The 26,652-nt window shown below is 29.3% G+C and overlaps 1 protein-coding gene across 9 annotated transcripts in view; it reads left to right on the forward strand.

The window, feature by feature from the left end:
- Nucleotides 1-26,241, forward strand: part of GCS1 (mannosyl-oligosaccharide glucosidase) — a 38,110-nt gene extending 11,869 nt beyond the window's left edge. For 5 of the 9 annotated variants that reach the window (XM_035371651.2, XM_035371650.2, XM_035371637.2 and 2 more), the window contains 2 exons: nt 6,445-7,019; nt 22,182-26,241. In XM_035371651.2, the coding sequence (XP_035227542.2) occupies nt 6,450-7,019; nt 22,182-24,092 (2,481 nt within the window). In that variant the 5' untranslated portion in view covers nt 6,445-6,449 and the 3' untranslated portion in view covers nt 24,093-26,241. Of the gene's footprint in view, nt 1-3,959; nt 4,046-6,444; nt 7,020-22,181 lie in introns of all 9 variants that reach the window. The other 4 variants (XM_085817444.1, XM_035371652.2, XM_035371643.2 and 1 more) reach the window with 1 other exon arrangement.
- The last annotated feature ends 411 nt before the right edge of the window (nt 26,242-26,652 follow it).

A 26,652-nucleotide genomic window follows, 5' to 3' on the forward strand; every position in this document is an offset into this window, starting at 1 on the left:
TATTTATTATACTTTTAACTATCCAGAATTTCAATTATAGGAGTTCGACATTTCCAGGCTTTCCAGATAGTTGAGCTTTTACTGTACTAATAATTCTTTCTTGTTGAGCTCACTTTTATGGTTCTCTTAAGTTCTCCATGTCTTCACTGTTAATTTTTTAGCTCATGGTTTTGCCTAGAAACACAGTATCATATGTAACTGAAAAAGACCAGTGCTCAAAGTCTCTGCCTGCTAACCAATCTGGACTCATGTTAAAAATTGTGAAAGACTTTGTTGATCAGAATTAAGCAATGGAAAAATATTAAATCTTTTTTTTTTTTTTTTTTAGAAGGCCTTGAATGTTAATTACATGAGGCAAGTTACTTCAAAATATCTTTAACGGTACATTAACCCATAATGACAGAAAAAGAGAATATATGAATAGAATATGAGAATAGAAGTGATGACGACAGTTTTAATGATGATCTTGAATCTGATGAAGAATTTTATGATGATCCTTGAAGCTAGGGGTCTTCAACCTTTCATGCCCGAGGGCTACATCAATAAATTCACAAAGATCCGTGGGCCACATATCTGTCAAAAAATAGTGTAGTCAGAAAATTTATATAAAAAAGGGAGGTTTGTTTTACAAGACTACAATTAATTCTAAGCGAAGAGATGGTGTTACAGATTTGTATATATACACATTGGTTCCAAAAAGTCAAGTGGAAAACGAATTTAAATGTTTTGCAACTTTTTTTAACTATGGAAAAGGTATAAAGATGATTGCACAGAACAATATTTCAAAATGCATTTACGGTAAAAAAAAAAAAAAAAACACCCTTACACTGGGGATGGTAGTTACTTTAGTTTTAATGTGAAATGTGACATTGTTTATTCTTGATTAAAGTTTCAGTTACCAGTTTAATCTGTGTTGTTGCAATCTGTAAAACACTCTTGACATATGTAGGTACTGCCAAAGATAGAAGACATGAAGAGTTACATGTTTACGAATTCCTGGATACTTGTCTTCAGTCATGTCCTTCGAATAAAAATTTAATTAATGTAGGATTTTCAAGAAATTTGCATTTTATTGCAGAGTCACAGTTTAAATCTATAAATTCTAATTGAAGTTCAGGTGGAACACTTCCAACGTCTGTTGAAAATGGCAAGGATAAAATTCTGATAAAAATTTCATTTTCACAAAAATCTGCTTTTGAATTTCTCTTTCAAATTTGAAATGCATTGTGTAAAATTATTTGAATTTCATGTTGTAGAGTTCTTCACAAATGGACAATAGGTAGAATTTTGGAATTAATGCCAGGCAGAGATGGTAAAATAAGATCCTGCATAATTAATACACCTACTGGTACCTTAAAAAGGCCTATGCAATTGTTATGTAATATGGAACCACACTCCATCAATTTTGGAAAGTGAGTGGAATTCTTATTTAGCAACTGACTTACAGACAAGATTAATTTTGTCTCAAAAGCTTTCATAAAATAATACAGATTGTGAACAAGTAGATCTTTTTCCAGTAAGCGGTAGTTCAAATCATTGAGATCATTTTCATAAACTTTTATCTCAAATAATATATGGCTTGTCAATAAAATGCTTTAAATATCAAGAATAAGAGAAAACGAAAGTTTTTTTTTACGACAAAAAGCTGACAAGGCAATTTTTCTTGAAATCAAAATTTCTTAAAATTTTTGGTACTATTCCATTTTGAGGACCGTAAAAAAATTGCAGCGAAAATGTATGCGCAAAAGCGCCTAATCTAGCAAACGTGCCCATTTAACAGCGCGCCAAATCTAGTGTACGCTCTGATTTCAGATTGTGTAAGTTTATATAGTTCCATATTTCTTAAAACGCCATTGAAATACTAGTTTAATTTTTAAATTCTTTTTTGATATCCTATGGATTTAACAATTTGGGAATTGCCCATGACGAAAAGTATGCAATAGAATTTTCTGAAAAGTGTAGAATCACCCACTGCTTGACACGTTTTTAAGAATTGCATATACTGGGTATCTATGTACACATCGACCTATTTTCACTTTAAAAGAAAAAAAAAAAAAAAAAAAAAAAATCCAGAATTGCATAAAAATGGCACTACGCACACCCTTGACTTTATCTATGTATACATCAACCAATTTTCACTTAAAAAGTAAACGAAAATTGACAAAAATCCAATTGTTTTTGCCGTTGTAAAAAGCGGCAAACAAATAAGTGGGCGATTCTGTACTTTAACCGAAAATGTTTTCAAAGAAAAGGCATCATTCAGTATAGAAAATTATGTTTGAACAACCAACGAGATGAAACTATGTTTCAGTGATAAGTCGGTAGCGAAATAGCGATGCAGGCATCCATTCTGTTTTGTTTAGCAATTTTTATATAAATTATAATAAGGATCTTAAGTAGTTATTTCTTCTCATGCTTCCATTCAGTCATGTTTAGCCTTTTTTATATAAATTAAAATAATAAAAATGTATTATATGAAATTAAACTTTCATCTAAATTAAAACAATAATCCTAGATAATTGTTTACTATTATACTTCCTTTCTTGCGTTAGGGTTCCCAAATTATTTTTGGCAGCACTGGCATCAACAATAGTTTGGCGATTTTTTACGGCTTTCAAAACCGAATGGTACCAATTTTTCAATGCTTCCTTAAATTCAAATGTGGGGCCACTAAAATGCCTTCAGCAGGGCACGGGTTGAAGACCCCTACTTTAAGCAATAAAGGGGAATTTGAAAAAATTATGAAGAAATATCAAACTAGAAAGTTATAATGGTAGTGAAATTATTCCAAGGCATAAAAGACATACAAGATGCTTATCGAGCAGTGATAGTGAATCTTCTTGTGAAAAATTAGGTGAATGGATTTTGGAAGAAAAAAAAAAAAATTTACCTGATGTAAAATAGTTTTTTTTTGAAGTACCTGGAATCAATACTTTCATTAAACCTGTTTTTATCACTTTGGTAAAATATATTCTCTATTTCTGTCATTATGGGGTTGTGTATCCCGAACAAGGTTCACCAAACTTCTGAAATTATTTGTTTTGTTGCAACAGATACACATTACTTTGAAATAAACTAGAATGGGCTAGCTAAATCTTATCTCGGTTTCAGTAACATATTAGAACGTCATGTGTGTCTTGAGTGTTTATAACTCAAGACACTATTTGTCATCTGAGTTTTTTTTTTTTTTTTTTTGTTTTTTTTGTTTGTTTGGTCTAGATAGTTTATTAGTGAAATTATTTATGAAGTGAAGCATTTATGATCTAAGGTAGCACTGCAGTTATAATTGTAATAACTTTATGAAGTTGATAAAATAGCTCTTAAAAGAAATCAAAGATATGAATTCCAAATATTAACATTTGTAATAAAAAAATTCTGGAAATTCTTTATATAAATTGGTTCTTATTTAATCTTTAAATTCATAAACTTAATTAAATAGGATTTATTCAGCAAGCTCTTGGTAGGCTGCTTCTTCCAATGAGTACTATACTATATTTTAATGATTGAGCAGTGCGAGCAGCTTTACAAATAATTTTCTAAAAGAAACTGATTCTCTTCCTTATACATAGAAAAAAACTATAAACTCCATGCAACTTTCTTCCTTGAACTACTAGTAACATCCAGAATTTAGAATGGGGTATCATTGTTCCATAGCTTCTTGGCCTGTGGTAAACCAGTGAAAATTTTGTGAGTTACTTAGAACCAATTTATTATTGCATTAGTCTCTTGACATGTGTGATAAGCTTTTTTAAAAAATTAACAGTGGCAATGAAGTTAATTTTAAAGTTGTAAAAGAAATTGCTATTAGAGAGTGCTTAATACATAAATTTGATGTGACAATGTTATAGTACTGCATTCAATTATGCTGTCTGCTTAAGAAAAAGGTGATTTAATAGATTTTTAATGGTTTTTAAATAAAGTATTTAAATATGACTACATTATTATTATTATTATTACAGTCAAGAGTCATTAATCCGGACTCGTCGGGACTTCGGCGATTCCAGTTATCGATTTTTCTGGATTATAGATCATCAGTTTAAATCTGGTAAGATGGCTTGCAGAAATTATAAAATTAAAAATATGAAACCATAATTTATGAAATAAAGAACAATTATGATCTAAAGGGTATCAAAATTTACAAAAAGAAAAAGCTTAATATTTATTTGTTTACTTTATTAAACATTTCTTTCAATGTAAGTTGTTTAAGTTGCTTCCTTTCATGTGATAATACTTTCTCTTTAATTCTATTAAACAGACAAAATTTCTTGTTTAGTTACAAAGTTCCGCTGTTCAAGTCCTATAATTGCTGTGTCGAGAATACCGACTAATTTGGCAATCGAAATTTTTTCGTTTTCAATAACCTCTCTGTTACTTTCTTCACTATCGGAAGCGAATTATAATGATGATTAACTTGATTTAAATCATATCAAAGACGGAGTACATCGAGAGGAAATACTACATTTAGTAAGGAATTATAAGCCAAATAAAATAAAAACATCTGCCCTGAAGATAAGGATAGTGCTGACAGATCAACTTCCAATTCATTGCGCGCCACGCCGCGTCGTTTCTCTCCCCCCCGCAGACCAGCGCGAAATTGATAAACATATTTCGGAATGATTAGATAATCAAAGGATATGCCTTTATCCATTTTTTGCAGCAATTCCACTTTCTGTTTAATGGACTTCAAAAAATACTTTCTTTGTAGATCCTTTACATATTAGTAAATATATATAGGAAATTCTATTTGACATAATCGAAAGTTCAAGCTTACTTTTATAAAATTGCTCTAACAGTCTGCAAAAAATAATAAGCCGGATCCAGTTCAAAGATTAAGGAACGACGCAATCTGCAACATTAACTAAATTAGATAATTTTAGCTTAGCTTATACCGTCCGTTATACATTAAATGCGCATGCGTAAACGTATTATGCGCATGCGCACAGGCATATTTGCAGCCGTAAAGGTCTTACGTGCATGCATCAACGCGACGCATGCGCAGAAAATTTTTAGCTTTGAGGTTCGGATTATGGGTGTCCGAATTAACGACTTTTGACTGTATTGTTTTTAATCATTTCATACTAGCATTGTATGTTTGTTTAAGCTTCCCAAATCATAATTAAAATTTCCAAATAGGAGGGGAGAATTTAGGCAAAATTGAAAAGTAAGGTTCATTAATTCCCATCCCTCCAGATATATTTAGAAATCAATGAAGTTACATAGCTATTTTTTAAGAAAATATTCAGATTTCTGCAGCAGTTTTCCATTATAGCTCCAGTCTTAATATATTATTAATCAGAGTTCCATTTTCTGGGTGTACATCCATTTGCAAAGGAATGGTTTGATTTCCTCAGCTGAATCAAAACCATCATGCATAAAATATGCCACAAACGTATTGTATTTTTAAAGGTTCTCTTGAATTAAAGAGCAATGATCTGGCATTTATTTCTTAAATTAAATGGCTATCTAAGGTATTTTCTCTCTCCTTTTGATATGCCTTCATGGTTTAATTGGAAAGCATGTTTAGCTATCAAAGGGAAGATCCAGAGTTCGAATCCTGGCACAGGCATTGCACATTTTACAATAGAAAAATGTCTTCAAAATAAAAAATGTCTAATGGTCTCTACAGTGGCATATGAAATAAAAAAAGTGTTGGACAATTATACATCACCATTAAGATTTAGTGACTGGATCTTTGCTTCTCCATTCACCCTTTAAATGGGAAAGGAAGTAAGATATTTTCTCTGTCCTTGCCTTCATGCTATAATTCGAACTGCCAATCATGAAGTCGAGTTCAAATCATGTCAAGGGTATTGCACTTTTCCACATCTTTTGCTGTAAAATAAAGTACCTAATGGTCTGTACAGACAGTCCTACTGAAATTGACGAACACACTAGCTTTCATCTATTTGATAGCCTGAGAAGTTTCATGTGAGAGGCTAATATTTCATTTTATCTGAAGGAAACCAGTAAATAATCTGTAGGTGTTTAAATAGCTAGAAAAAGACCTTTTATGAATAAGATGTACTAAAATTTGTGTTAGAATGGAAGGATTATGTCAGAATCTTGTTTTTATTCTAAAGAATAGCTAAATTTTGTGTGCATGTTTTGTTTTGTCTGTGAATGGGGGGGGGGATGTGTGCTGCTTTTCCTTTCTCTCTTGTATTACTCAAAGCTCTGCAAATTTAAACTCCTTCAAAAGTTATGAAATTGTAAATTATAATGTTAGTCCTATGAATGACAGAAATTCAGTATAATTAATCCACTAATTTACATTTCTACTTCCTGATTTTTCACTTTCTCTATATGATTCATTTTTAAATTGCAAGAGATTTGAGTATCTGTTTACCATCAAAATTGATGGAGTTTTATTCAGAATTTATATCTAACTAAAGTCTTTTGTAAATTTATCAGTTGCTTTTGTCTAATTGTAAATTTATCTTTCAGAGAAAATGGCCAGGCAACGAGTTCACGGAAAAGAAAATAAATCACAAGGCTTTAGTCGAGAACACAAGAAATCCTCATCTGTCCGCTCTGTAAAGCCAGCTGGTCCATTCCTCGAAAAATGGAACAACAAAGTTGCATTATTTGTTGCTTTGAATATTGTGATTGTTATTTTAAGCATTGTATATTTTTTTTACCAAAGCTATTTGGAAAATATTGTGATAACTCCATTAAATCTTCCTAAAGTTGTAACAGAGAGTGGTCTAGATGTTCCATCAAGATTTTGGGGTTCATACCGACCTGGCACTTATTTTGGTATGAGAACACGTAGTGCACAAACAGTTTCAACTGGCATAATGTGGTTCACACAGAAAGTAATAAATAATAGAATAGATATTCGGCACTGGTGTGATCAGTGGAACAATGTGAAACATTATAGTTGGTTAGAGCATGATGGGGAGAATTTTGGTATTCAGAGAATTGAAGACAAAGAATATTTTCTTGTGACATCATTTGTAAAGCAGGTTGGTGGAAAGCATGGTGGAGATTTTACGGCAAAGATTTCTGTCCGGCCTAAAGTAAGCAAATATTTTCTTTCTTTTTTATGAAGCAGTTTATATGTTTATTCAAAACAACATACAAAGGAGTTTAAGCCATATTGTGATAACTTTGTATTTGGTTCATTATCATTTCCATTTTATAGGAGCATTGTATGATTGTACTTGGTCTGAAATTCAATTCAGTATCATATCTTACTTTTAGTTTATAAAATTTTATACATTAATAAATCCATTATGCAGTGTGACATTAATGTCATCATACATGGATAAAGTGATATAATGGATTTTATATAAGAAGTTACAGTACGCAAAGGACTTCTGAAAAGTGGCATAGCTATAGATAGGCCAGATTAAGCAGTGATATTAATTTTGATTTTTGAATAATAAAAAAGTAATAGTAAATTATTAAATTTATTCCTGAATCCTTCTTGGATATTTTATATGTACCAATTTAATTTAAAATTTTGTAGAAAAATTATATTATTAATTATAAACGAATTTTATCTCTTCTTTTTGAATATTATAAAACTTAGGAATAAAACTGAATACCACAGCAGCCTATCTTGTTTGTTATTAATTCTAGTGCTATGCAATGAATTTTTTGTTTACACGTATTGGCCCATCTGCAAGTATAGTAGCATTGTTATCAAATGTGCATGTGTAATCTAACCGAATAATTGAAACAAAACTAGCCTTTGTTTATGATAATCATTTTATATATATATATTTTTGTATTTATACATAAGATAGATCACTGGTACTGGTATGGGGAGTGTAGTAAATTCAGATACATAAAAAATTAAAATGAAGGATGTTAGTATTCATAAAATCTGGTGACTTGTTGGTTGCTCATTGGTGATTTATGTGCACTAATGATTATCGTGTTATTAGTCATCGCATTGTGGGAAGTGCAATGAAGCATTTAGACCCTTAAAATTAAATTGAAGGATTTGTGCTACATGTGGGCAATCATCAGTGTGGAATATTGCGGTCTTAGTTGTCAAGGAATAATTGCCAGAATAAGTGAATTGCACAATAATATAACAAAATGTTCCAAAAATTTTGGAATGGCTCTACTAAAACTATTTCTAATAACATATTCATGATAGTGTTAAATTTTTTTTTTTTTTTTTTTTTTAATTTTCTGTTTTTTGTGGGTTTGAGAAAGATATTGTTTTTTATTTTCTTATTTATTTCATCTTATTTTTGAGGTGAAAAGGCATTATCAGATATTTCTAATTATGATGGTATTAATGATAAAAATGTAGCTTTTAAAAGTTAGATGAAAAATTCTTCAAAAAGAAATAAAGAGAATTTTTAATTTTAAAAGTTTCTCTATCATGTGTTAGAATTTTAAAAATTTAACATTTAAAACTTGGAAATTAATTGTAATTTTATTTTATAGATTATATTTTTATTATATGTAATAATGTGTTTCATTAAAAAATAATTGTTTATTAATGTATTTTATTTAAAAAAATATTATTAGAGGATTGTAGATATATACAGTCAAAAGTCTTTAATCTGGACGTCCATAGTCCGGAAAGATCCCTAATCCGGACCTCAAAGCTACAAACTTTCTGTGCATGCATAAACGCATGCTCATAATACGTTTACGCGTGCACATTTAATGTATAATGGACGGTATAAGCTAAGCTAAAATTATCTAATTATCTATTTCAGTTAATATTGCAGATTGCATTGTTCCTTAATCTTCGAATTGGATACAGTTTTTTATTTTTTGCAGACTGTTAGAGCAATTTTATAAAAGTAAGCTTGAACTTTCGATTATGTCAAAAAGAATTTCTGATTCTGGAGTTGCCAAAGGATCTGCGTAATGACAGAACAATTTTGGAAGCACTGAAATAAGAATACTGAGACATAGATGTGTAGAAATACTAATTGTGTAGATACTTGATGCTTACAGCGTCCATCTGTTTTGAAGAATAAGCAGTCGAGCTGAATTAAATTCCTTATTTATTTAAATACACATTTTGTGGCCACAATTCACTTAGCACACCAATTGCGCCTATTTCCAAAAACATTTTGATACTGTTGTTATATAAGCAATCATTGCAGAGCATACATGATTGTAGCGAAGCGTCTTAACAGGATGAAAGCATAAGCCAAAAGAGAGTGAGTGTCGCAGTAGTAATGCAGAGGAAGAAATGGGCAGGTAAAAGTTTCAGTTTTAAGTTTTGGTTTACAATTAGGTGATTGGTCAAGAGACATCTGCATAAGGGTTACGTAAAATCGCATGATTAATTAGCATGACACACTTTAGATTTATAACGCTATTTCTAAGACAGAGAGATGGAGTTCCCAAATAAAATAAAAATAAGAGAGGTTATAGTGAATTAAATTTAGAAGTTCACTTTCATATTTTTTATCTTGCATATACAGTCAAAAGTCTTTAATCCGAAGGTCCATAAACCGGAATGATCTATAATCCGGACCTCAAAGCTACAAACTTTCTGCGCATGCGTAAACGCAGTATGCGTTAAGACTTTTACGCATGCGCATAATATGTTTATGCATGCGTGTTTAATGTCTAACGGTCGGTATAAGCTAAGCTAAAATTATCTAATTATCTATTTCAATTAATGTTGCAGATTGCATTGTTCCTTAATCTTCGAATTGGATCCGGCTTATTATTTTTTGCAGACTGTTAGAGCAATTTTATAAAAGTAAGCTTGAACTTTCGATTATGTCAAAAAGAATTTCTGATTCTGGAGCTGCCAAAGGATCTACAAAGCGAAAGCATGTTTCGATGTCCATCAAATAAAAAGTGGAATTGCTGCAAAAAATGGATAAAGGCATATGCTTTGTTTCTTTAACCATTCTGAAATCTGTTTATCAATTTCACGCTGCTCTGTGGGGGGAGGGGACGTCATGGCGCAAGTTGATCTGTCAGCACTATCCTTATCTTCAGAGCAGATGTTTTTATTTTATTTGGCTTATAATTCCTTACTAAATGTAATATTTCATCTCGATTTACTCCATCTTTGATATGATTTAAATCAATTTCCTCATCATTGTAAATATCACGAATACACATCAAATAGTTTTCTGGTTGCAATTTTTTAATTTCGACTATGCGTAATGTATGCTTTACGCATGCACATGTTGAAAGAAATATTTAATAAAGTAAACAAATAAATATTAAGTTTTTTTTTGTAAATTTTGATACCCTTTAGATCATAATTGCTCTTTATTTCATAAATTACGGTTTCATATTTTTAATTTTATAATTTCTGCCTGCCATCTTACCAGATTTAAACTGCTGATTTATAATCTGGAATCGCCAAAGTCCCGACGAGTCCGGATTAAAGACTTTTGGCTTTACATTATTTTACTGAGGGCCTTATTAAGGCTTTGAGTAGATGCATTCAAATCTTTAGCATAGAAAGCATCAAAGTTAGCACAGAAATGAAAACACTGATCACATAATTCTAGTGCAGATCTGGAGGTCCTATAACAATACCCAATATATGCAAAGTATATAAATAAATATGGCAGGAATGCTTATGAATTAAGTTTTGGAATATCAGATTAACTGCCAAACAAGCAAGTATTCTGTTAGTGTAGCAAATGTTATTGTTGCATGCGCATGGGTTCGTAATAGATTGAATGCACAAGTCCGATAATAGGTTGATAAAAGTTATCCTTATCAAAAGAAATATATCAGAACACTGGACATTTTCTCAGAGATATCCGTACAAGTGTCCACAATATCACGAAGTATAATCAGTAGTTATATTTCAAACTACTAAAAATGTTAAAACACAATGCAAAACAAAGCATATCTAAAGAGAAAGCTAACTCAAATTTCTCAGTTCACGTGGAAATAACAACTCACAACAACAGTAACTAAGCAACTGAGCTGAGATGCTCTCTCTCTGGCTTTTTTTAGTTTTCAACTGGTCGGGAAATATTTCTAGTAATTTTTGTCTTTCGAAATTACTGAAAAGCAATAAAAGGATGAAATTACAGTTACAGTTAACATAATGGTCAATAACATTTATTCAATTTCAATAAAAATTACTGAGATATCCATTTACTCAATGTTAAATGCACGTGCCCTCGTATTCTTACTTTTCCGGCATAGCATTCTCTTAAAATTTGTCTCGTGCTGCATTGGACAGGAAAATACACCAGTTTTAATTATAATTCTACTAAAACTACATATTTAAATACAAAATATGTAACATTATAATATTTGAGAAAACTATTAACTATAAGAGAAAATGTCTATTTCTGCAGTTTTTTTTTTTTTTTTTTTTACAATAAGCAGGAGAAGGTATTAAAGCTTAACATATTACTGGTATCACAGACCAAATAGTACCACTAAGTCATCACTATAGTAGTCACTAAGTATTACTGAGTATTCAATCACTAAGTATTTAAAATATTCAGTCACTAAATAGATTTGGTTAGATTGCATATGCGCATTTGATGAAAGGGGAAATCACAACAGCTAAGTGTTCTACATCCTATAGTAGTCTGTGTGCTATATTAAGCTCTTAAGAGCTGCTTTATTAATTGTTGGTTTGAAAATACTTGATGAAATATGGGCAAGTCCCTTGACATTGGTAGTGTTACTGTAAATTATTGGATGCTGCATATTGCAAACCTTGTTGGTTAATATCAAACTATCAATTGTAGTTGACATTCAGGTACTGGGAAAATGTAATGGTAAGAATTAAAACCTCTAGTTATTCCATATTACATGTGGAAGTGCTGCATCCAAAACATGGGGAAAAAATTTGACTATTTATAAAGACCTCGAAGAACAAATCTGATGTGAAGCAAATTTTTGGAAATTGGTTTTAGGATGGTTATTTAACATACATACAGTCAAATACCCTTATACAGTCAAAAGTCGTTAATTCGGACACCCATAATCCGGACCTCAAAGCTTAAAAACTTTCTGCGCATGCGCCGCATTGACACATGCGCATAGGCGTTTATGCGTGCGTGTAAAACCTTTACGACTGCGCATTTGCGTGTGCGCAAGCACAGAATACGTTTTCGCGTGCACGTTTAATCTATAATGGATGGTATAAGCTAAAATTATCTAATTATCTATTTCAGTTGATGTTGATGATTGTGTTGTTCCTTAATCTTCGAATTGGATCCAGCTTATTATTTTTTGCAGACTGTAAGAGCAATTTTATAAAAGTAAACTTGAACTTTCGATTATGTCAAATAGAATTTCCGATGCTGGAGCTCCCAAAGGATCTACAAAACGAAAGTGTGTTTCGATGTCCATCAAACAAAAAGTGGAATTGCTGCAAAAAATGGATAAAGACATGAAGAAGGTAACAGTGAGGTTAGTAAAAATGAAAAAATTTCGATTGATAAGTTAGTCGGTATTCTCGACACAGCAATTACGGGACTTAAACAGCGGAACTTTGTAACTGAACAAAAAATTATGTCTGTTTATATATAATTAAAGAGAAAGTATTATCACATAAAACGAAGCAACTTAAGCAACTTACATTGAAAGAAATGTTTAATATAGTAAACAAATAAATATTAAACTTTTTTTTTTTGTAAATTTTGATACCCTTTAGATCATAATTGTTCTTTATTTCATAAATTACGGTTTCATATTTTTAATTTTAGAATTTCTGCATGCCATCTTACGAGATTTAAACTGATGATCTATAATCCGGAAAAATCGATAATCCGGAATTGCCGAAGACCCGACGAGTCCGGATTAACGACTTTTGACTGTACTATCAAAAAATGCATTAGTTTTTTGTGGGCATAGTGAAAATATAAATTCTAGTTGTAATGGCAATTTTCATTGCAGATTAAATTATTAAGTAAATATGACAATGTTGTGAAACAAGTTTTTCAAGTGCTAGTAGGAAGTGTGTGATATTTGAGCTGTACCATATAAAATGAATTAATTCAATGTGCTTGTCCTTGTTTAGAATAAGTTTTAGTGAACCAGATCTACTTTTTATTCTTTATTATCAGATGTAACTTAAGTCTAATAACATGAAAAAAAGAGACTAGAAGCAGGTTAAGCCTCATAATTAGATTGTATGAAAATGGGCTGATTTACATGAAATGTAATTTTTAAGCTGTTATAGGTAAAGAAAAGTTCAAAAGTATCTTGGAATTTTCATACATAATTTGTGCTTGTCACGGCTACTAAAGTAAATCAAAGCTATGTTCACATTTTGATTACAGCATTCAGAGTCAGTCAGTAATAAGGTACATTTTGCTTAGTATAAACATGTCAGAGGAAGATGAAAGATATCAAAACCATATTTATTATCACAGTTACAGCTCAGTTTTAATTCCAGAGTATAAAGTAAGGAGGGCTATGAGCACAGTGGCTGTAAATCAAAGTTTATAACTTAATTTATTAAAAAATGAAGAGTGATTTTTAAAATATTCAGTCACTAAGTATTCTTTAAAAAATAATATTGCAAGTAAAATTTTGGCAAAATTCAGTTTTTAATAATAATTAAAATGAAAAAGGATGGATATTTATTAATGAAATGAAAAATATGCACAATGCATTATCAGATGTACACTGCGCAAAAAAAAAAGGGGGGGACAGTTCCATATCTCCCATTCTACTGGGTCAAATGACAGAATTCAAATTGTGTTCTTCATGTCTCAAAAGCGCGACTTAGATATATATTAGATTTATATATAGCTCTATTCTAACAAAGTTATTTTGACACAAAATCAGACTTTTTCTGAAATAACATACCAATGTTGCATTGTTTCTTCAGATAATTGTTTTAAAATTGTCTATTTATTCATTCGAACTGAGCATTTTAAATATATTTATTAATATAAATTTTCTAGGATTTCATTTTATTTATTTGAATTGCGTTTCTTTCGGAAGAATACTTTGTGTCCCAGACTACAATGCATCTGAAAACTGAGTATATTAAAAGAGAAAATACAGTAAAGCACAGTTAACACGCCTTTCAGTGTTCCATTCAGATAAAGTACATAAATGAGAAAGATGTATAACCAACATTTTAACTTAGGATGACTTGCATATATTGCTTTAAATAGCCGTAGAGACATAAGGTATTTTTTGGAATCAAAGGAGATGAAAAATTAGCAACGCCTTCACCCGAAATCGAACCGTGAACCTCTTAATTATGCGCTGAGTGTGCTGATCACTACACCACGAAGGGCGGTGTACACTAAGAAGGTGGGAGAATTACCTTATATAGCTTTAACATTGTACTCATTGCTTTACACAGTTTTATCATTCTACATTTAGTTTCTTAAAATGTTATTCATATTTTAGTTAAATATTTTATTTTTGAAATCGCAAGAATCAAATATCATAAGATTAAAAAGTTTTAAACTTAAAAAATACTAAATTTTATGCAAAAATTAATTTTTTTCTTTTTAAGGGCTTGCTCTTTTTCTTCAGACATTCTGCAAGTATATTAAAAAGCATCCAACTTTTCGAAACATCTTGGTATTTCTGACATTCATTTTAAATAAAGTTATCGCCTTCCATTTCATAAAGGCCCACAAACGGCAAAGCGGTAAAGTTGCTGAACACTGGTAGTTCGCTCCAGGGTTTGAATCCCGGCGAACGGGCTGGTTGCATGGGCGTTTTCATGGTTTTTCTCATTGTAACATGTATGCCAGCTGTTTTCCCTTAGAAAGTTCTTCACAAAGGCTTCCCTTCTTTTAGGCAAAGAGCCCTGCTTTGCTGTAACTTAATAATCCATTTCATCAGCATTTGGTTAGAGTCTATGAGTCTTTCGATTCTAAGCATTTTGAAGGCATGAGATGAAAGAAAAGATTGGTTTCACACCTTTAGGTGACATCCACATACATCACTGGATAAATTTCTGAATATTCAAATAATTTGACTAAGAAATCACAGAATTCTCTGTTTATAATGATATGATGTTCCATAACATAATTTAAATTTATACAAACATATAGTCAAAAACCAATTGCTCTTCACTTTAATCTGCAATTTTACCTTTTTTGTTTTTTTTCGTTAGCACAAGCTCAGTTGATGGTATTTGCTGGTGTACATGTCCAAGTGTTTTCTCTTTGAACACCCAAATTCCATGAAGTATTCTGAAAGTATATTCAAAAGCATCCAACTTTTTAAAACACCTTGGTATTTCTGACAGCCAAATTTCCCTTCAAATTTTTGCTTACTTTTCTCCCTAATTTTCTTCTTTCCTTCTACATTTTTATTTTCAGTGCTCACCACAAGAAAATTAAGATTTTTCGATTGTTACACTTCCATAAATTTTGCATTCTTGTCATTTCAGTTAAGACAGATTTTCATTTTCTAGGCATTATAACTATAAATAAAGTTTAAAGAAAAGTCCAAAGGATAAATATTTTAATTAAAAGATTTTTTGCTAAATGACAAAGAAATAAAGTCCAGCAGTGTTTATTCTGTATCACTGAGTGACCTGGCTACAAATAATCTAAATCATATTAAAGATCATGTTTTTTATACAATCTATAACACAAGAGAAAATTAGCTACTTGAAACATTCTTTTTAAGAAGATTAATGTAAAATTTTATACTTATGTATATAATTTTTAAAGCTGGGACATGACCCAAACTGTCAACATCCTGTTTGCTTAAAAACATTGTGGAAATAAGCATCAAACGAACTTTCTCAGTTTTATACAATTAAATTTAAATTCAGTCAAAGTAAAGTAGTAGACGATAACATGGCGAAGATAAAAATTTACTCTTACAAATATTTTTTTTAAAAAAAGGAAGAAAAAGAAATTAAAAAAAAGTTAAAAATTTTAATAATATCATCTATAATTAAAAAAAATAGCTTTTCATATAGTACTAATAAATATTTACTACACATCATTGAGGGAAAAAATTTCATATAATTAATTCTCTGTAAAAATTTATATGAAATTTAAGGTTAAAAATAGCTATGGCAATTCAATGCAACAAAAGTTGCATAAACCGCATTTGGCGTTATTATCGCTAAAAAAAAAAAAAAAAAAAAAAAAAAAAAATGCTGAATTTCAAAACGTGAAAATATGTAAATTCATGTATATTTTAGAAAATTTTGAATAAAAAAACTCTAATTTTTTTGCTGGTATGCTTAGAACTACACCTACTTTAAGATGATGGTAAAAATTTTATAGGTTATAATTCAAAATTTTTTTCAAAAAATTTATAAAAATTATTTAAAAATAGAAATTTTAAAGATAAAACACCAAAAACGGGTGAATTTTATTTTTAGTGAGCCTAAATTTCGAAATGTGAAAGGAAAAATCAAAAAGTTTAAATAAATATATGCCAATTTGAATTAACACTGAGGAGCTAAAATTTTGAGAGCTAATTTTTTTAAAAACTACTCATACGAGTTTTACAAAATTTCACAGTCTGGCATAATTTAAGTCGTAGAATCGAAATATGTAAAAAGATTGGTATGTTTTTTCAGAAAAAGTCTGATTTTGCATCAAAATGCCTATGTTAGAATAGTGCTATATAAGTATAAATCTAATATATATCCTACGTCGCGCTTTCGTGACATCAAACACGCAATTTGAATTTTGTCAATCGTACCAGTAGAATGAGAGATATAGAACTGTTCTTTTTTTTTTTTTTTTTTTGTGCAGTGTACGTTACCATCTATAATCAAGTAGCAGCTGCAAGCATACCAATAAATTATACTTTGATTATTTTGTCTTTTTCTAACTCTTTAATTTGTGTTTTTATTTTCTGCTCTTTTACTTATCTTAATTAATGTTACTATAGTAGAATTAAATAATGTCTGATAAAAGCTAAATAATATTTATAATAAATTAAATAATTTCCATTTTCACTGAGATGGAAAATGTTTTAAAAATTCAATAACTGATGTGGCTATACTTAACTTTGTGTTTGAATTCGCTGTGATATGTAGTAATATATAATTTTATAAAGAAAGTGGGGTAGTCATATTTTTTGTAATAATTTAATTAATTTATTATTTTCCCTCTAGAGATCAGTTGCAAAAAAGATTTATATGGTAAATAAGAATTGTATGAAATAACAGTATTGTTAAAAATTTTGATGCTTGTGTCTTATCCAGAGCTTTGAAGAGCTATCATAGGAGCTAATTTGGCCATTGTTTGTCAATAAGTTCTTGCCTATTTGTTGTAATTATGATTTTAACCATCAGCTTATCTACTTCTAAGATACTGGTAAATCTCAGAAATATAATCTATCATTCACCTTCAGAATTATGTAATATTGCTGAAAAGTAAAAAATGTAATGTATAATTATTATGTTAATGTGCTCTAGAAATCATATTTTATTAAAGTGTTCTGAAAGTGTAGTATTGAAAAGACTGTAGTCAGGAATGTAAGTAACTGAGTAAGAAAATGACTCAGTTAGAGCTGTGGAAAAGAGCTAATATCAGTTACATTTTCCAAGGAACTGATCCTCTTAGTTAGAAAATATCCACCACCAGATATATATAATAATAATAATAATAAAAGATACCCCCCCCCCCAAATAAAGAAAATTAGCCATGGAAAGAGAAATTTAAAAAGAAAGAAAGAAACAACCAGACTGCAGTTGCATTTACCGCTACAGCATTCAAAGTAACTTGGGTTACTACCACAGTTGCTGTAGTGTCTTTAATCTGTCTACTGCATGATTGGTAATTCTCCCCAGTATGTCTAGATGATGGTATTCATTATAGCAATAGGGTTAGTATATTTTAAGTAGGAATAAGCTGAGTGAATGTTTTATTGTTATTTTGTTTCTGACAACTGTTGGCTTGGGGGAAGAGAGAATTTATCATTCTTCTTCTTGGTTTCATTTAAGTTGTAGCCATCTTCGTGACACCTCTGTGTTACTTTTAATTATTTTTACTCTCTTATTTCTTTCAGATTAGAATTTGTTAAATTTTGTTATTTCTATTTATCCTTCTTTTTATAATATGATAATTATCAATTTAAAAAAATTCCCATCCAATTTTAAAAAGGTTAACTATTAAAATATTACACATTTTAAACTTCATATAGTGTTACTGAATTTTTACTTCTGAAACTTCACCAAATTCTTTAGTAGCTCCTCTCTCTCAAGCTTTGGAAAGAACTTCAGGCAGTTAGCGTATTGAACTATACAATATTAAGTTAAGAAAATTAGGAATGCAGCATCAATAATGAGTGAGGAGAAACTTTAGTACATTTAGAGTTATAAAAAGCCTGCTGATCTAAACTAATCACAACTTCTTTTCTCACCTTTATGTTCTAATAACATGCAATAAGTAGCACTTCAGAACAATAAAATATTTCTTTGTTAGCTTTTTTTCCTGGTACAGGTCATTTAGCTGAACAGAAAATAGATCACTTTTATGATTTTCTGCCTAAAGAAATGTTCTTTATTGCCTTTCTTAGTTAGAAAGTCAAGTTTTAGTTAGAAAGTTAAAACAAAAGCTATTGCCATTTTTTATTCATCTGTTCCTGAGAAAGCTAACAGATAGATTCTAATAGATTAATAGAATTTTCTTTTTACTATTATCAAGAACATTTTCTTATTAAAAGCATTTGTTATAATTTTGTTATTTTTTAATTTGTCACTATTATAAGTTATAAAATTATTCATATTCTAACAAAATTAACTTTAGTAATTTTCTCTCCTATTAATTAAATTTTATCAGTCCTTAAACATCTTATTTCAGATTTAAAATCTTGCATTGTTTTTAATAATCCTTGTAATTGTAGTGTAATAAACATCAGTGGCCTCAAACTCGAACTGCATGCAGGCCAAAGGCATAATCTACAAATAGTTATAATTTTTTTTAAGAAAGTAAAAGATATTTTAAATGAATTAAAAATTTTACTAACTTAATGTTTATCAAAACATACATAAACAATAATGATAATACTGCAGAGGAAAAAATTCAAATTTAAATTTATTTTCTTTCTAAAATCTAAAGTTTGGTATATGTAAAACATCTTTATTGGTCACATTTTGTAATTGAAATATATTGATAGCTGAATATTAATTTCTTAGACCGATATTTCTTTCATATAGCTCTAACATATTTAGTTAATCATTAAATAATTTACTAACTAAACAAATGAGTTTTCAGAAAAAAGTTACCAAGTAGACAAAACTTGAAATAACAAGAACTTAGTCTCTTTCTGTTATTTATTGAATTTTTCTTTGACACATATGTAAAAATGCATATGTTTGTATGCAAAAAAAAATTGTAGTCTTCTTTATTTCATAATATTCGATCACATTTCCATTCAGATAAAGTTAACCTTAGAGAGTATAAGGTATTTCTCCCGCCTTCCTAGCGTGCCTTCGTGGTGTAGTGGTTCTGCACGCTGGGCCGGTATTCCATAGGTCCGTAGTTCGATTCCCGTAGACGGCATTGTTAATTTTTCATCTCTCCTGCTCCCAAAAAATACCTAATGTCTCTACAGTAGTGCCCGAACTAAAAGGGTGATGGATGATGATTCTCCTCACCCAGGATTTGGCGATTGGGTCCCCTAAAAACCCCCAATCACCCTTTAAAAGGGGGAGTATATAAGGTATTTCTCCTACCTTTCTAACTTACCTTCGTGATGTAGTGGTTCTGCACGCCTTGCCGGTATTCCAGAGGTTCGTGATTCAGTTCCCGGCGAAGGAGTTTACTAATTTTTCATCTTGCTTACTTCCAAAAATACTTAATGTCTCTACAAGAGAAATTACCAGAAATTATCTTCAGTATGCGCTGTAGATGAACATTGATCAATTGGGTTACTTTCTTATTAATTTTCAACTATGAAAAAACTCTGATGACCTTTATTTGGGAATACATAGTAAATGCGTTCCCAACCAAAGTAATTATTTTCAGAGTGCAGAAATTCAAAAATGAGTTTATTTTTTGATGAATACGAATAAAAGTTAATAAGATCTGTATCATCATATCCTTAAGTAAGATTTATATCACGTTGTGAATTAGCTAATTTATCAGTTTTTTCATGCATTATTTATATTCTTTTTTTGTGTAAATAAAAATCATGTAAATTCAGACTTCAAATAATTAAAATCTAGAAACCTTTGCAGTACCATATTTGCAACAAATACACATTGAGATCACTGATGTAGATCATTCAAACTGAAACAAAAGAACATGAATACAATCACATCTTCCATAATTAATTTTTGTTGGTTTTGAGTTATATTTTTAGTTTATTTATAATTATTTAGTGCTGTTCTTCATTTGCTGAATTAGATTACCATAAAACCTTCCATATCATTAAAAACCTGAAGTTATGTTTAAATTTCAATCCAGTTTCTAATTTTTTTTATTTTTTATTTTAAAGCTTTTAAATTATAATCTTTTAGTTTTTCGTTATTTCGCTTGATTTTATTTTGCTGTTTGTTAGATGAAATCAAGTTTAATTAGTTTTGACTGTTTATTAAGTTTTTTTGGAAGAAGAGGCACTTTAAAATATATAAAGGAAAGAAGAAATAGAGAAATCTGGAGTTAATAATTACTGGCCCTTTGAACACTCTTTTTAACTTTAGTTTCTGTAAAATTAACTAAAAGACTTCTTCAGCTTGTGGTATGTATGCATATAAAATAAGAAAATAAACCACTACTCATCCAGACACAAAAGATTAAAAAAAAATTTTTTTTAATAATTTAGATGCAATCTTAAATTTTCTAAACTCTGAAAATTGTAAGTTAAAACAAATTAATAAATTTTAAAAAAATTGTGATTTAGAAAAAATTTGAATATAATTTAGTGAAAACAAGATATTAAGTGCAAAACAGCTTTAACAGTTTGTATTTAAATTAGAACTAAATTGAAAATCCACATCCTAGGACCATAAAATTTAATTTCAAAATGTAAGACATAAAATCTATGTTTTGCAAAAAAGTGAGTAAAAATTTTTTAGGTTGGGTTTTTAAATTATAAAAATGGTAAAACAATAATTAATTGCTCGACATTCAAAGTTCATCAGGGAAATGGCCAATCTCAGTTCAGTTAATTTTTATTGAAATTCGTAATCCAAATGTATTTTGCTAATTGAGTGGTTTCAAAATTTTTTTATTGAATTTTATAATTAAGTCTTTTTTTTAAAACACTCACAAATTCATTCACTATGCCTTTGAGTGTCTACAAAATAGGAATTCAAATTAAAAGCAAAAAATTAAACCCACATGCTCAATTGCATTGAAAAAATGGTAATACAAGTAAATTGAACTAATAAAATTAAAAAATAGTTTTAGAATTGGTAATATTCGTAATCAAAATTTTAATTAAAATACATCCAGTTGATGTCAAACATATAGAAAAGAAATTTACCTATTGCTTTCATTATGCCATTTTCTTAGATTTATATATATATATATAAAATCTAACAAAATGCCATATATTTATGATGATTTTAGTTTAAATTTTTTTTCAGTGTTTTGAAAAGTATTTTAACCTTAAAAAACATTATCATCATATAACTAACTGTGTATTACTTTGATTTCTGTTTTGCCCAGTAAACAGTAATACAGCTGTCCTTTTTTCAAAATTTTCTTTTCTTTTATTAAATGATGCACTTCTAGTTTATATCACAGAATATTCTTTGCGTTCTTCTTAAAGAAATGAGACTTACATCTGTCTCCCATAATGCATGTAGAGATTTCCTATGAAAATAGTGCCCATCTAAGGTTGAATTTTGTCTATTTTAAGTTCAGAAATAGGGGTAAAAAGAATTTTAAAATGATCTTTTTTTTTTTTTTTTCTATTTTTAATTCTGATTTGTAAATTAATTATTTTACCGATTAATTGAAATTGTTAATGAACAATTTTCACAATAAAATTTCTTAAAAATTCAAATAATTTATGAATTTTAATTCATGGGAATAGTTGTTGAAATGTATTACTGGAAAATTTTGTCAATTAGAAAAACTTAAAGAGGGTGCACTTTTAACTGTTTAAACTATAAGCCTAGAATATTATATATTACTTATACTAACATTGTTCTATTTTTACATGCCTTCAAACTGTTCCCATTCACAAGTTACGAAATACTAAATGTTAAATGCTGCCATTTAATGTTACACTTAGTTTTTAAAAACTGATTTTACTAAATCTGAATTAAATTACTTAATATTATTTATCGGTGTTCATTTGCTTGTAACTTTTAGTTTGTTCTGGTCACTAATATTTTATTTATTAATTTTTTACAGGAAGGTAATTCCTCTCCAGTGCCAGTATCATTAATGTTTTATGTACATGCTAATCCTGATAGTTTCTTGAAACCAACTGTGGTCCATGAAGGACATCTTCGTTCAGTTCATGGATATACAGATGAACTTGGTAATTTCACTTTCCATTTCCGTGAAATTGAAACCAGTAAGACTATTCTCAAATATAATTATCTTGCTGCTGAAGCATTAAGTTTATCACATTTAAAAGAATTGGTATTACGCCACCATGCTCTTTTCCAAGCCAAAGAACGCATGCAATTGCAGATACTTGGTTTAATAGGAGAGGCAGCAGCTTATACAAGGAAAAGTGATAAAGAATATAAAGAAAATTTTTTTGTTTATCAAGTGACTTTTATTCCTCCATTTGAAATGGAAGTTTATTTTGAATCTGCTAGCTTTACTGATCGACATTGGAAATTAGTTGGATCTTTTTACAACTCGGAGTTGGATAGGCGCATGAAAAATTTTGAAGAAAAGTTTGAAAATATTTTTCAGCTTCGTAGCAAAAATTATAGTTCTGAAGATGTAAGAGCTGCTTGGGCAGCTCTGAGCAATATGATTGGAGGCATTGGCTATTTTTATGGTTCCTCTTTAGTGCAATCTATTCATAACAAAGAGCCTGTAAATTATTGGAATGCCCCATTGTATACAGCTGTACCCTCACGTTCTTTTTTCCCCCGAGGATTTTTATGGGATGAAGGCTTTCATAATCTTTTAATTTTACAGTGGAATCCTGAAATTACTAAAGATATTATAGGGCATTGGTTAGATTTGATGAACGTGGAAGGTTGGATACCACGAGAGCAAATATTGGGCTTAGAAGCTAGAGAACGTGTACCTTCAGAGTTTGTGGTCCAGAAAAATATAAATGCGAATCCTCCCACATTTTTCTTAACTCTTGAAAGTCTTTTATCAAAAATGAAAAGTGGAAGCATTCCCAAAGACATAGATTACCTGAAAAGGATCTTACCTCGACTTAAAATTTGGTTTGAATGGTATAACAAAACCCAAAATGGCATGATTCCAGGAACATACAGGTGGAGAGGACGAGATCCAAAAACTGATCTTGAGCTTAATCCTAAAACATTAACATCTGGTTTAGATGATTATCCACGAGCTACTCATCCAACTATTGATGAGAGGCATGTTGATTTAAGATGCTGGATTGCTTTAGCAGCTGGTGTTTTAGCAGATATTTCTAAGTATGTAGGTGAACCATCAGAGAAATATCGCAATACTTATCTTTACTTATCTGATAATAAACTGCTGGATGAGCTTCACTGGTCTCCAAATTCTGAATCATATAGTGATTATGGTTTCCATTCAAAAAATGTTAGACTGGCTCAAGAAAAGTTACCTTATGTTGCTGGCCAGGATGCACCTCAAACAATAACCTATAGAGTAGTGAATGATGACCCTGTTCTTAGGTTCGTTGATAATTTTGGTTGTGTAAGTCTGTTTCCATTTTTATTGAAAATAATTGATCCAATCAATCCTAAGCTGAACAAAGTTCTAAATGACTTAAAAAATCCAAGATTGTTATGGACAAATTATGGTCTAAGATCTCTTGCCAAGAGTTCGCCATACTATATGAAATATAATACAGAACATGACCCACCATACTGGAGAGGTGCAATATGGATTAACATTAATTACCTTGCTGTTCGTGCTTTGAATCATTATAGCAATGTAGAAGGTCCATATAAAGATCAAGCGAAGAAATTATATGAAGAATTAAAATTGAATGTTGTCACCAACATTTTGAAAGAATATAAAAGAACAGGTTTTATATGGGAGCAATATGATGATAAAACTGGGAAAGGAAAAGGTTCTCATCCTTTTACTGGCTGGTCAGCTTTGTTTGTTTTACTTATGGGGGAAGTATTTTAATCATGTATTTTATTGCCAATCGTTCATACCGTGTATGAGTGTGATTTATATACTTTTCCAACTGATGGTTGTATTGTCCATGATGTCATTGTTAAAATATTGTTATTTGTGAATTTGGTATCTATTTCAATGTATTTCAGTCATATGTAAGGTGAAGTTTTGTTTATATAAATTTGCTTGATTATTAAAACTTGTAAACATTAAAAAATCCATTTTAATGTATTTGAAATTCAAACATATCAAATTTCATTTATTTTCAGAATTATAAAACTATAAGTAATTGCTTATTTTGTGATATTCTTTTGACAAATGATGTTTTGATCTGTGTTAATGGTGCTCTTTTAGGCTTATTAATTTATTAACAAATGTTTATCTGATAAACTGATGAATTTATATTAGGAAACTTTTATATCATTTATAATAAATATTTTCTCCTGGTGAAATGTGTTTAGTTCTGTTTTATCTTTTTTCCATTAATTCAATTATTTCCGTAATTTGTTTTATTTATTGTAAATTATTGATGTTATAATAATTATTTAAAATAATTTGTTGTTAACTGAAATGTTTTGTCAGTATACTTCTTTCACTGTTTTTTATGCACATGAAATATTTAATTTTTATAGATGTTGAAAGATTTTTAAGTGTTGTTGAATTTTCTCAATTTTTTATCACTGTGTAAAATTAAGTATTTTAATTTCAGCTTAACTAAAAGGGAAAATATAATTTATTACTGGCACTTTGTTTTCTAGTTGAATTTTTGATTCATTTTGTCAACAACTTTTGTTTTACCTTTTTGTAAGAGAAGTGTCTTTTTATTTTGATTGATAATACATATATCCTTTATAATCAGTATTGTGAAATCAAAAGAGAAAAAAATGTTATATTTGTATTGTGTCATGATTAGTTTTTATGAATGCAAAATGTGGAATAAGGGTAGTTTTTCATACTTTTAGAAATATATTTATGAATATTCTTATATAACGAATAAATTAAAAGCAAAATCGAAAATTTATTTAGTCTTAATTTAATAATTCATATCTGTTTTAAAAAAATTCTTATAAGAACAACAATGGTGAATAATAACCTGAGTTAAAAAGAAACTTGAAATGCATTGAGCCATTTTTTTTTATTTGAAATAAATGTTTAGCAAATGTTCAGTTTTGCATTTCTTTGTAATAGGCTTGCGTCTCTTTTACCTATTTTAATAAAATAAGCCTTAAAACTATTTTGTTTTTTAGAGTTTTTGTAAAGAATATGATAATAATTCCACTGTCTGAGGCAAAAAGAGTTGCTATAAAATAAGACTACATTACCTGATGTTTGATATGTGTATGCCTATATTATTTATTATATAAATAACAACTGTGCTTTTTTAAATTATTGAACATTGTGCAGTAACAAATAAAGATCAAAGTCCTTAATCAGCTGTAATAAATTTAATTATGCATGACATCATACTTTTGGCAATAAGAAATACTTTAAATAAACTAAAACCACATTGTCTTCTTATGAAGAGTGAAATTACACTTCTGTAATCTTCATAAAATAGTTGAAGGGCAGCATTTTATTTGATATTATTTAGAATTTCCCATATAAATCTGTTTTCTTTATTTGCTTTTATAGGGAACTGCTTCTGTATTCATAATTACATAAACATCTTAGATAAATAATATTTGAAGAATATGTTTACTCTATATAATGTATTTTAAATTAATCAACTATTCAAAACTTTTGAAGCAATAGTATAATTTAAGAAATTATTCTCTTTTCTTTCTGTCCTCTTTTCACTGTATATATAGTTTTGCTATTTTCATTTCTTGCACATCCCATTAGTAACATGAAATAAATTATAAAATATATCTAGCATAGCTACATTACTAAATTATGTTTAAAGCTTTGCAGTATATTGAAAATTAGGATTACAAGTACAACTGTAATAGATTTGTTTTTTCACAGAGGGTTGGGGAGGAGAAATATAACTCTTGCATGTCTTTTGGTATTTAATTAAATCTGATGTAACAATTATAACTGGAGTGGGCATAGTAAATTTTTGTATTGTTTTTTTTTTAATTGTATTTTCATATTTGATTTCAGCTATGTAAAAGAAATCTAAATAAATTTCTTTGGATTAAAATATTTTGTTCTTGTAGCTTATCAGTATTTTTAATGTTCTTTTATATTTGCACAAGAAATTTTAGTTTGTTCAAAATACCTTATTTTAATCTTTTTTTAAAAATAATTTTGAAATTAAAATCAAATTTTGACCAGCTCTTATTTACGATTCCCTGCTTCCTTTTCCTAGAGGTAATACTTAAAGTATACTTAGAACTTTGTTATAAAATTTTTTGAGCTGTGTTAATACATTTGTCTCTTGAATAAAATATAAATTCACTTTCAAATTTACATAAAAGGTAAATAAAATTTTGTGTGTTTTAATAATAGAGATAATTTAGCCATTGTTTGGCAGTGATTTCAGGTGAAAAAAATTCTCAGTGCATGTTAAGAGAAAATATATGCAGTCCCATGTTATTAAATGCAAGTTGTTTGTTAGAACAAACAA

The sequence above is a fragment of the Stegodyphus dumicola genome, chromosome 5 (genome assembly GCF_044657685.1).
Source record: "Stegodyphus dumicola isolate Sdum_Otavi_A_Nest chromosome 5, ASM4465768v1".
Taxonomy (NCBI): Eukaryota; Metazoa; Arthropoda; class Arachnida; order Araneae; family Eresidae; genus Stegodyphus; species Stegodyphus dumicola.